Genomic DNA, 13,034 nt, shown 5'->3' on the forward strand with positions numbered 1-13,034 from the left:
TTGCTCCACATGATTTTAGCGATACTGGGCTAGTTTAAAATACATAGAAAATAGAGCGTGAACGAGTTCAACACTCTCCCCTGACGCGTTTCGCCCGATTGGGCTTTATCATATATACACCAGTCGCCTATTAGCAGCAATTTATATAAAATATGTGAATGTAATCAGACGGTAAGTTCAACGCAGGGATACTGGGCTGTAAATGTGTGATCACTCAAAGGATCACACTAACACGATTCAAAATAGAATTCCTTAATAAACATCGACTAGCCCACACCTAAGATGGCCAAATACCGTGTGAAACACACATATAGTAAAGATCAGAAAAAACATCATTTGATATACAGTGCATATGAATAGCATAAAAAATAGAAGTACATATCACAAATTAGTGACAATACACAGCATTATCAATGTGTTGTGAACAAAAGATTACACGATAGGATGATGTTAATCCAAAAAATAAATCAAACAATTACCCTATGGCAGTGCTTGACGAATATGTTCATAAATTAGGAGCCAGTAAGAATATTTAGGAGCCAGGCATATTTTTAGGAGCCAGATAGTTGGATTTGTATATATATATATATATATATGGAGAATACCCCAAAAAGTTAGGAGCCAGGGGTAAAATTCTAGGAGCCAGTGGCTCCCAGGCTTCTGGGTTTGTCGAGCCCTGCCCTATGGCATCATGCCTCCATGATGTATGTTAGATACTTTAGTAGAAAGCAAGAACCCATCAGTAGTTGTAGATTGGGACATGAAATAAATTTGTGAAGCAGGATCCTGGGAGTATTCATGGTTATATGAGGCAATTTAGTAAAACGGACTGAAGTCCAAAGAGGTATTAAGGCCTCTTGGAGCCAGCGTATCCAGCCGATAGATCCACCTACTTTCAAGTTGTAATAGTCTCTTAGCCCTGTTGCCACCTCTAGACATAGAGGGCACATGGTCAATTAACATAGATCTTATGCTTGAGACCGCTTGTTTATGGTTTGAACAGTGGCCACTGCCTCATATAACCATGAATACTCCCAGGATCCTGCTTCACAAATTTATTTAATGTCTTAATCTACAACTACTTGCTTTCTACTAAAGTTTCTAACATACATCATGGAGGCATGATGCCATAGGGTAATTGTTTGATTTATTTTTTGTATTAACATCATCCTGTCGTGTAATCTTTTGTTCACAACACATTGATAATGCTGTGTATTGTCACTAATTTGTGATATGTACTTCTATTTTTTTTATGCCTTTCATATGCACTGTATATCAAATTATGTTTTTTCTGATCTTTACTATATGTGTGTTTCACACGGTATTTGGCCATCTTAGGTGTGGGCTAGTCGATGTTTATTAAGGAATTCTATTTTGAATCGTGTTAGTGTGATCCTTTGAGTGATCACACATTTACAGCCCAGTATCCCTGCGTTGAACTTACCGTCTGATTACATTCACATATTTTATATAAATTGCTGCTGATAGGCGACTGGTGTATTCATATGTTTGACAATATGTGTAGGGTGTTTACATTTGTTGCCTTTACAACATTGTCACCTATTACAGAGCGCTCTGTGCGCTTGCGATCGTGTTACGTGCCTCACTGCATTGTTTATAGACGTTGCTATGACAATGTCAGCACTTACTTCATGACGCTTGGTACGTTGGCGTGCCATTTTGACGTCAATGAAGCATGTTTGATAGTGACACGAGTGCTTAGATGGCGGTAACTATATATATATATATATATATAGAGTATGTTTTAATTGTTTGTCATTAGTTTTAGGTGCTTTGGTGTACTTGTTGTTCTGAAATTTGACAAAGGCACAGTAATGTGCCGAAACGTTATGTCTGGATTTTAATTGAACTAATAAATGATTCATTTATAAAAAAGCCCAGTGAGTACCTGTATCTCTGGATTGTTTGGACATTTTTTCAGCAGTGCACCGTGGCATTATTGCTTGTGGGTAAGATTGTGCTGTCCCTTTTGGACTATATATATATATATATAACACCTCTAGACAGGTGCTTGTCAAAATAAAGCTTTATTTACATTGTCTCCTCTCGTTTGCAGATTCAATTTCATTTACAACTGAACAGCGATGATCGATCAGCAAGGGTGATGTACGGATGAAGCGGTCTCTGTGAGCACAGCTTAATATTGTGGGAAATCAAGTCAACGAATATTTTTTTTGTTTTTTAACTTTCTGTAATATCCTCCACATGTTGCTTTATGAGAGGCAACGGTTCACAGCAATGAGATGTTAGTGTTTTTATTATTTTTTATTGTGTTATGTTGCAGATGTCAGTCGATTTTCTTATATTAAAAAGGATTATTTTATCTGTTTTTGATTGAATAAAACTGGTATGTCCTATTTCTTATGTTTGACTTGCACACTATAGGCACTGCGTAATATATTGTCCATTTTTTTTGTTTTTCCATTTGGATTTTCACAACACAAAATGCTTATGCATGTTAAAAGCCCCTTTTCCCTGAGTTAAGCTATGAAAAATAGTTTTTGGATTTTTATATATTTTTATTGAGGCTTTTCAAAGAAGGCACAGTCAGTATAGAGCATAAGATAACAGCAGTACAAATGAATGTCTGCACAATATTCTTACCAATACAATAACTGTTGGATCGATTAGTCTGCAATGAACATGTCAGAATGAAAATATTCAAAACCAAATGCAAGTGACAACTTTAAAATAAAAACATTTAAAAAGGGAAATGCTAACAATGCCACATATATATCTTCAACTACTTCTTATAAGCATAACACCATGGGGTCAATAGATTTACATTAGCATAATATCACTTTACTATAGGGCCTTAGGCTATATGTAAATTCAAAATATAGATAGCATACTGCAGAACTTCATAGACCAGCACTAAAAATAAAGGCCATCTTCATTTATCAGTTAAAAAAAAAATGGATGAAAAGGTGCCTTTATTTTGTCTTCACTGCTAAGCTTAGTGGCTCTGGCGGCCCACAGCACTGCTCATTTTTTCTTTGCCAATAGCCATGCGTGCCTACAGCATAATGCTGATCGGCTAGCACGGCTATTGGCTAAGAGGTGGAAATGTTGCTTCATTGAAAAAAAATAGCAGTGCCGTGGGCGGTCAGAGCCGCTTAGCTAAGCAGTGAAGTCGCTTCAAAATAAAGGCTTTTCCTAAAAAAAATTTTTGGGGGGAAACTGATGAATGAAGGTGGTCTTTATTTCAGTGATGGTAAATCCTAGCATTTTTGAAACTCTAGGATTTACCATCACTTAAAGGGACAGTCAACACTATAATTTTTGTTGTTTTAAAATATAGATCATCCCTTAATTACCCATTTCCCAGTTTTGCATAACCAACAGTTATAAAAATACACTTTTTACCTCTGTGATTACCTTGTATCTAAGCCTCTGCAGACTGCCCCCTTATTTCAGTTCTTTTGACAGACTTGCATTTTAGCCAATCAGTGCCCACTCCTCGGTAAATTCACTTGCATAAGCTTAATGTTATCTATATGAAACACATGAACTAACACCCTCTAGTGGTGAAAAAAACTGTCAAATGTAGAGGCGGCCTTCAAGGTCTAAGAAATTAGCATATGAACCTCCTAAGTTTAAATTTCAACTTAGAATACAAAGAGTAAAGCAAAATTGGTGATAAAAGTAAATTGGAAAGTTGTTTAAAATTACATTCCCTATTTGAATCATGAAGGTTTTTTTTGGACTTAACTGTCCCTTTTAAGCTTGATAACCTCAGTTTTTCTTATTTTCACTATCGATGCAGTTGGCTATGTGATTGAAAAATTACAAACAATATTAATATCTCTATCCCAACCGGTTATAAAACTCAGAAACTGGTTAGTAAACGTAGCATATCCCCAAAAAACAAACACAAAGGTCATATTTTCAAAGCTCAATAATGTTAACTCATAAAACAAAACCGTGCCCACAGTTCTCTTAAAACAAAGAAAAATTAGTAATAACTCATTAAAGTAAAGCAAGCCTTTAACACCCGCTCTGAGATCTTTTTTCACAAAGATTTTTTCCAGTACGTCTGAGGGACCAGAGTGGCAACTTGGTCCTGCTGCTTCATTTAATGTTTTCTCTTAGATACTGAAGATACTTGGGGCCTTCAGATTGTCTCCTTACTCCTGCTGCCAGCTGACGCATCAGAGGTAATTTTCTCAGTAGCTCCGCCAAGTAACACTTTTGGACCTACTGGGTAATCCCCTTCTGTATTAATAAATCCACAGATGTCCAGAGAGTGAATCACTTCTCTACATCTTAATATCGGTTCTGCTTTGAGAAACTGGCTCTTTTAAAAGCTGGGATTCCAATTTGCCAAGGAGCATCTCCATCTTCTTTCATGAAATCACAGGCCTCTTGCTCCTCGTTGTAGTGGTCATATACCTCAGGTGAACAGGAAGAACAGTTGCTGGATTTTAGTTCTTCAACCTGCCATGCTTCCTCGTTTGGCACGGCGATCTTCTAAACCAGGAGTCGCCAACCTTTCGGACTTCCGGGACCACTAAACTCACAATTTTGAATCCGTGGACCACTAACGTGATTTTTTTTTTAAAAAAAAGGTACAAACCTCTATAATGTGTTTTTATATATATATTTATATATTTATATATATATATATATATATATATATACACACACATACTGTACATTACTAGTATAACCATAGCTAAGTTTACATTATGTATATATTTACACATTTTTAAGAATTATTTTTTTAGAATTAACTAACTGAATGACAGAACTGAGAGAATACTTCTAAATGACAGATAAAGGGCGAGTGCCAACTTTTGAGCTGGAAACAGAAAATGGGAGAAAAAAGAATTATGTTTAAAAGGACCACAAGATTTCCAAGTTACCTCCCCAGTTAGGAATTATTCAAAACTACTTATGATCATGGACAGACATCGGAGTCATAATTTATATCAGAAAGCTCTCAATATGGATGTGAGCTAAGCACGACTGATGTTACTGGCAATTACTATAATACTGGTGGAATATGGCTGATCTGCTGGATGGCAATTACTGAAATTCAAGTGGAATACAATTATTAGAATTAAAAATAATTCATATTTAATAAAAAGATGGAGGGGAGGAAGACAAACAGTGATGTAAGTCCATCTGAAGGAATTAGGAAAACTACTACAAAGAGACAGGTAAAGGGAAGAAAATAAATAAAATAGAGAGAATTTTTCTTTCTAAGATTTTTTATATATATATATATATATACACACATATACTTTAATTCCACTATTTCAAGCCAAGACTATACCAACCTCTGCTGGCTTTAGAATGGAAGCATCTTCCTCTGAGCAGCGCACCGCGTGGGAGGAGTTAAAAATACAATCTAGCTATTCAAGTAGTACTACGCAACGTGCGTAGGGAGATTGAAATTTAACTCCTCCCCCGTCGGTTTTCACTAATGTCCAGCCAGGCACTGTAGGGAGTTGCGGTGTGACGGGGGTGACACCATCAGAGGATATTAATTCCTACTTGATGGTGTCAAGGACCACCAACATCTTCTCATGGACCACTGGTTGGCGATTGCTGTTCTAAATTGTTGCACAAATGTGCTCCTCCAGCTTTAAAAAAAAAAATGCTCTTTTAGAAGCTGCAATATATCTCCTGCTGCCATTTCTCTATTGGCTCCATATTCTCCAGTAATTAACACAGGGCTAGTCTCACAGCTACAACCAACCAGCAATGAGAGATAATCTTTAGTAGGTGTTTGTACATTACTCACGTTGTTTCAAAAGTTATAGAGGTAGATTTATATAATCCTGGGCAGACATGATTCACTATAGCGAATCATATCCGCCCTGAATCGCTAAATGCCGACAGCATACAGTGTCGACATTTAACATTGCACAAGCATTTCACAAGAAATGCTTGTTCAATGCCGCCCCCTGCACATTCGCGGCCATCAATCATCGCGATTGGATTGGGATTATTGTAGTCCACCACCTAAAAGGTGGCGGATGAGTTAAGGAGCAGCGGTTTTAAGACCGCTGCTTCTTAACTCCTGTTTCTGGTGGGGTCGCACAGAAATAGCATCTGCTGCTTAGTAAATATACCCCACAGTCTCTAAAATATGTAGGCTAGTCAGTGCTGCTAACGGTCATCTCACCCACTCAATGGAATTTCCTCCCCACCTGGACTACAAACTGCAGAATAAAAAGACCACTGAAATGTCATTTTTTCCCCCTTTAATCCCCCTGAATATAGCTCCATTTTTACAGGAAGAAGCAGTGTTTTGGGAGTTACATAGCCAAGTTCATTATTTCCCACTCGGCATTGTGCCACTGCAGTTCTAGACTTTAATTCCTAGCATGCATTGTACAGTGGTGAGGAGTGAGCTTCATAGAAGGCAGAAAGTTTTGCATGATATCGCACCCTTTCCTCCAAGCTATAAGCCTCTTGCACACATAAGGGAAGGCAGCTGGGAGTATTGTCGTTCACCACCTTTTTAACAGCAGCAAAGAATAACGTAGCTCATAAATGGCAATGTGCTCAGTGTTAACACTTTCTGTGCAGATTTCTCCTACTCACGTTCTTTTTTTTCCCAATAATTTTTATTAGGTGTTAAGGCAAACATTACATATATACATAAAAAGGAAAATATGTTATACATAAATCATTTATGACAAACTTTTTGAATGGCTCAAAGAAACTATTCATAAGACAAAGCAAAACTAGAGCCTGAGCATATCCGATAGTAATGTTTTATATCATATAGACGTAACACTTAATACAACACCTTATTTCTCCAACATAGGTGTGTCCGGTCCACGGCGTCATCCTTACTTGTGGGATATTCTCTTCCCCAACAGGAAATGGCAAAGAGCCCAGCAAAGCTGGTCACATGATCCCTCCTAGGCTCCGCCTTCCCCAGTCATTCTCTTTGCCGTTGTACAGGCAACATCTCCACGGAGATGGCTTAGAGTTTTTTGGTGTTTAACTGTAGTTTTTATTATTCAATCAAGAGTTTGTTATTTTAAAATAGTGCTGGTATGTACTATTTACTCTGAAACAGAAAAGAGATGAAGATTTCTGTTTGTAAGAGGAAAATGATTTTAGCAACCGTTACTAAAATCGATGGCTGTTTCCACACAGGACTGTTGAGAGGAATTAACTTCAGTTGGGGGAAACAGTGAGCAGACTTTTGCTGCTTGAGGTATGACACATTTCTAACAAGACGATGTAATGCTGGAAGCTGTCATTTTCCCTATGGGATCCGGTAAGCCATTTTTATTACATAAGAAAAAAAAGGGCTTCACAAGGGCTTTTAAGACTGTAGACATTTTCTGGGCTAAAACGATCGATATATAAGCATATTTTATACTTCATAGCTTTGAGGAATTATTTTATTCTTGGGAATTATGTAAAATAACCGGCAGGCACTGTATTGGACACCTTATTCTCTAGGGGCTTTCCCTAATCATAGGCAGAGCCTCATTTTCGCGCCTCTATTGCGCACTTGTTTTTGGGAAGCATGACATGCAGATGCATGTGTGAGGAGCTCTGATACATAGAAAAGACTTCTGAAGGCGTCATTTGGTATCGTATTCCCCTTTGGGCTTGGTTGGGTCTCAGCAAAGCAGATACCAGGGACTGTAAAGGGGTTAAATATAAAAACGGCTCCGGTTCCGTTATTTTAAGAGTTAAAGCTTTCAAATTTGGTGTGCAATACTTTTAAGGCTTTAAGACACTGTGGTGAAATTTTGGTGAATTTTGAACAATTCCTTCATACTTTTTCACATTTGCAGTAATAAAGTGTGTTCAGTTTAAAATTTAAAGTGACAGTAACGGTTTTATTTTAAAACGTTTTTTGTACTTTGTTATCAAGTTTATGCCTGTTTAACATGTCTGAACTACCAGATAGACTGTGTTCTGTATGTGGGGAAGCCAAGGTTCCTTCTCATTTAAATAGATGTGATTTATGTGACACAAAATTTAGAGAAAATGATGCCCAAGATGATTCCTCAAGTGAGGGGAGTAAGCATGGTACTGCATCATCCCCTCCTTCGTCTACACCAGTCTTGCCCACACAGGAGGCCCCTAGTACATCTAGTGCGCCAATACTCCTTACTATGCAACAATTAACGGCTGTAATGGATAATTCTATCAAAAACATTTTAGCCAAAATGCCCACTTATCTGCGAAAGCGCGACTGCTCTGTTTTAGAAAATACTGAAGAGCATGAGGACGCTGATGATATTGGTTCTGAAGTGCCCCTACACCAGTCTGAGGGGGCCAGGGAGGTTTTGTCTGAGGGAGAAATTTCAGATTCAGGGAAAATTTCTCAACAAGCTGAACCTGATGTGATTACATTTAAATTTAAATTGGAACATCTCCGCGCCCTGCTTAAGGAGGTGTTATCTACTCTGGATGATTGTGAGAATTTGGTCATTCCAGAGAAATTATGTAAAATGGACAAGTTCCTAGAGGTCCCGGGGCCCCCCGAAGCTTTTCCTATACCCAAGCGGGTGGCGGACATTGTAAATAAAGAATGGGAAAGGCCCGGCATACCTTTCGTCCCTCCCCCTATATTTAAGAAATTGTTTCCTATGGTCGACCCCAGAAAGGACTTATGGCAGACAGTCCCCAAGGTCGAGGGGGCGGTTTCTACTCTAAACAAACGCACCACTATACCCATAGAAGATAGTTGTGCTTTCAAAGATCCTATGGATAAAAAATTAGAGGGTTTGCTTAAAAAGATGTTTGTTCAGCAAGGTTACCTTCTACAACCAATTTCATGCATTGTTCCTGTCACTACAGCGGCGTGTTTCTGGTTCGATGAACTAGAAAAGGCGCTCAATAAAGATTCTTCTTATGAGGAGATTTTGGACAGAATTCATGCTCTCAAATTGGCTAACTCTTTCACCCTAGACGCTACTTTGCAATTGGCTAGATTAGCGGCGAAAAATTCTGGGTTTGCTATTGTGGCGCGCAGAGCGCTTTGGCTAAAATCTTGGTCAGCGGATGCGTCTTCCAAGAACAAATTGCTTAACATTCCTTTCAAGGGGAAAACGCTGTTTGGCCCTGACTTGAAAGAGATTATTTCTGATATCACTGGGGGCAAGGGCCACGCCCTTCCTCAGGATAGGTCTTTCAAGGCCAAAAATAAACCTAATTTTCGTCCCTTTCGCAGAAACGGACCAGCCCCAAGTGCTACGTCCTCTAAGCAAGAGGGTAATACTTCTCAAGCCAAGCCAGCCTGGAGGCCAATGCAAGGCTGGAACAAAGGTAAGCAGGCCAAGAAACCTGCCACTGCTACCAAGACAGCATGAGATGTTGGCCCCCGATCCGGGACCGGATCTGGTGGGGGGCAGACTCTCTCTCTTCGCTCAGGCTTGGGCAAGAGATGTTCTGGATCCTTGGGCGCTAGAAATAGTCTCCCAAGGTTATCTTCTGGAATTCAAGGGGCTTCCCCCAAGGGGGAGGTTCCACAGGTCTCAATTGTCTTCAGACCACATAAAAAAACAGGCATTCTTACATTGTGTAGAAGACCTGTTAAAAATGGGAGTGATTCATCCTGTTCCATTAGGAGAACAAGGGATGGGGTTCTACTCCAATCTGTTCGTAGTTCCCAAAAAAGAGGGAACATTCCGACCAATCTTAGATCTCAAGATCCTAAACAAGTTTCTCAAGGTTCCATCGTTCAAAATGGAAACCATTCGAACAATTCTTCCTTCCATCCAGGAAGGTCAATTCATGACCACGGTGGATTTAAAGGATGCGTATCTACATATTCCTATCCACAAGGAACATCATCGGTTCCTAAGGTTCGCATTTCTAGACAAGCATTACCAGTTTGTGGCACTTCCGTTCGGATTAGCCACTGCTCCAAGAATTTTCACAAAGGTACTAGGGTCCCTTCTAGCGGTGCTAAGACCAAGGGGCATTGCAGTAGTACCTTACTTGGACGACATACTGATTCAAGCGTCGTCCCTTCCACAAGCAAAGGCTCACACAGACATTGTCCTGGCCTTTCTCAGATCTCACGGGTGGAAAGTGAACGTAGAAAAAAGTTCTCTATCTCCATCAACAAGGGTTCCCTTCTTGGGAACAGTAATAGACTCCTTAGAAATGAGGATCTTTCTGACAGAGGCCAGAAAATCAAAACTTCTAAACTCTTGTCAAATACTTCATTCTGTTCCTCTTCCTTCCATAGCGCAGTGCATGGAAGTAATAGGTTTGATGGTAGCGGCAATGGACATAGTTCCTTTTGCGCGAATTCATCTAAGACCATTACAACTGTGCATGCTCAGTCAGTGGAATGGGGATTATACAGACTTGTCTCCGACGATACAAGTAGATCAGAGGACCAGAGATTCACTCCGTTGGTGGCTGTCCCTGGACAACCTGTCACAGGGGATGAGCTTCCGCAGACCAGAGTGGGTCATTGTCACGACCGACGCCAGTCTGGTGGGCTGGGGCGCGGTCTGGGGACCCCTGAAAGCTCAGGGTCTTTGGTCTCGGGAAGAATCTCTTCTCCCGATAAATATTCTGGAACTGAGAGCGATATTCAATGCTCTCAAGGCTTGGCCTCAGCTAGCAAAGGCCAAATTCATACGGTTTCAATCAGACAACATGACGACTGTTGCGTACATCAACCATCAGGGGGGAACAAGGAGTTCCCTGGCGATGGAAGAAGTGACCAGAATCATTCAATGGGCGGAGGCTCACTCCTGCCACTTGTCTGCAATCCACATCCCAGGAGTGGAAAATTGGGAAGCGGATTTTCTGAGTCGTCAGACATTTCATCCGGGGGAGTGGGAACTCCATCCGGAAATCTTTGCCCAAATTACTCAATTGTGGGGCATTCCAGACATGGATCTGATGGCCTCTCGTCAGAACTTCAAGGTTCCTTGCTACGGGTCCAGATCCAGGGATCCCAAGGCGACTCTAGTAGATGCACTAGTAGCACCTTGGACCTTCAAACTAGCTTATGTATTCCCGCCGTTTCCTCTCATCCCCAGGCTGGTAGCCAGGATCAATCAGGAGAGGGCATCAGTGATCTTGATAGCTCCTGCGTGGCCACGCAGGACTTGGTATGCAGACCTGGTGAATATGTCATCGGCTCCACCATGGAAGCTACCTTTGAGACGAGACCTTCTTGTTGAAGGTCCGTTCGAACATCCGAATCTGGTCTCACTCCAACTGACTGCTTGGAGATTGAACGCTTGATCTTATCAAAGCGAGGGTTCTCAGATTCTGTCATTGATACTCTTGTTCAGGCTAGAAAGCCTGTAACTAGAAAAATCTACCACAAAATATGGAAAAAATATATCTGTTGGTGTGAATCTAAAGGATTCCCTTGGGACAAGATAAAAATTCCTAAGATTCTATCCTTTCTTCAAGAAGGTTTGGAGAAAGGATTATCTGCAAGTTCTCTGAAGGGACAGATTTCTGCCTTGTCTGTGTTACTTCACAAAAAGCTGGCAGCTGTGCCAGATGTTCAAGCCTTTGTTCAGGCTCTGGTTAGAATCAAACCTGTTTACAAACCTTTGACTCCTCCTTGGAGTCTCAATTTAGTTCTTTCAGTTCTTCAGGGGGTTCCGTTTGAACCCTTACATTCCGTTGATATTAAGTTATTATCTTGGAAAGTTTTGTTTTTGGTTGCAATTTCTTCTGCTAGAAGAGTTTCAGAATTATCTGCTCTGCAGTGTTCTCCTCCTTATCTGGTGTTCCATGCAGATAAGGTGGTTTTGCGTACTAAACCTGGTTTTCTTCCGAAAGTTGTTTCTAACAAAAACATTAACCAGGAGATAGTCGTGCCTTCTTTGTGTCCGAATCCAGTTTCAAAGAAGGAACGTTTGTTGCACAATTTGGATGTAGTTCGTGCTCTAAAATTCTATTTAGATGCTACAAAGGATTTTAGACAAACATCTTCCTTGTTTGTTGTTTATTCTGGTAAAAGGAGAGGTCAAAAAGCAACTTCTACCTCTCTCTCTTTTTGGCTTAAAAGCATCATCAGATTGGCTTACGAGACTGCCGGACGGCAGCCTCCTGAAAGAATCACAGCTCATTCCACTAGGGCTGTGGCTTCCACATGGGCCTTCAAGAACGAGGCTTCTGTTGATCAGATATGTAAGGCAGCGACTTGGTCTTCACTGCACACTTTTACTAAATTTTACAAATTTGATACTTTTGCTTCTTCTGAGGCTATTTTTGGGAGAAAGGTTTTGCAAGCCGTGGTGCCTTCCATCTAGGTGACCTGATTTGCTCCCTCCCTTCATCCGTGTCCTAAAGCTTTGGTATTGGTTCCCACAAGTAAGGATGACGCCGTGGACCGGACACACCTATGTTGGAGAAAACAGAATTTATGTTTACCTGATAAATTACTTTCTCCAACGGTGTGTCCGGTCCACGGCCCGCCCTGGTTTTTTAATCAGGTCTGATAATTTATTTTCTTTAACTACAGTCACCACGGTATCATATGATTTCTCCTATGCAAATATTCCTCCTTTACGTCGGTCGAATGACTGGGGAAGGCGAAGCATAGGAGGGATCATGTGACCAGCTTTGCTGGGCTCTTTGCCATTTCCTGTTGGGGAAGAGAATATCCCACAAGTAAGGATAACGCCGTGGACCGGACACACCGTTGGAGAAAGTAATTTATCAGGTAAACATAAATTCTGTTTTTTCTTTATAGTTACTATATGTACATAAATTACCCTATTCCAGCTAGTGAGGCCAGTCTTGGGTCTCTGTAAACTATATAGTAACAGTACATAGGAGGGAAGTTTATCCAAAAGCGGTAAAATAATAAATGGACTTTCAATAATAAAGTACTAGTAGAAGGTATAAATTGGTATAATAGTAATATACCGTATAGGGGGAAAGGGACTGTAAATGAAAAATTAGTATAAAGTGTCGACAATAACAATATAGGGATAAACATTGTGAAGTTCGACAACGTTGATTGCTTGTGGAGTTGTTAAAATGACTCAGGATGGTTTCGCAGAAAGACTCTTCCTGCATCTCCGGACTCTAACTTTCAT

The 13,034-nt window shown here is 40.2% G+C and overlaps 1 protein-coding gene across 1 annotated transcript in view; it reads left to right on the forward strand.

The window, feature by feature from the left end:
• The window catches only part of NUDT21 (nudix hydrolase 21), a 41,430-nt gene extending 39,052 nt beyond the window's left edge, over nt 1-2,378 (forward strand). The window contains exon 7 of the mRNA XM_053700306.1: nt 2,078-2,378. Coding sequence (XP_053556281.1) covers nt 2,078-2,099 — 22 coding nt within the window. The 3' untranslated portion in view covers nt 2,100-2,378. The remainder of the gene's footprint in view (nt 1-2,077) is intronic.
• Nucleotides 2,379-13,034: the final 10,656 nt, after the last annotated feature.

The sequence above is a fragment of the Bombina bombina genome, chromosome 1 (assembly GCF_027579735.1).
Source record: "Bombina bombina isolate aBomBom1 chromosome 1, aBomBom1.pri, whole genome shotgun sequence".
NCBI lineage: Eukaryota > Metazoa > Chordata > Amphibia > Anura > Bombinatoridae > Bombina > Bombina bombina.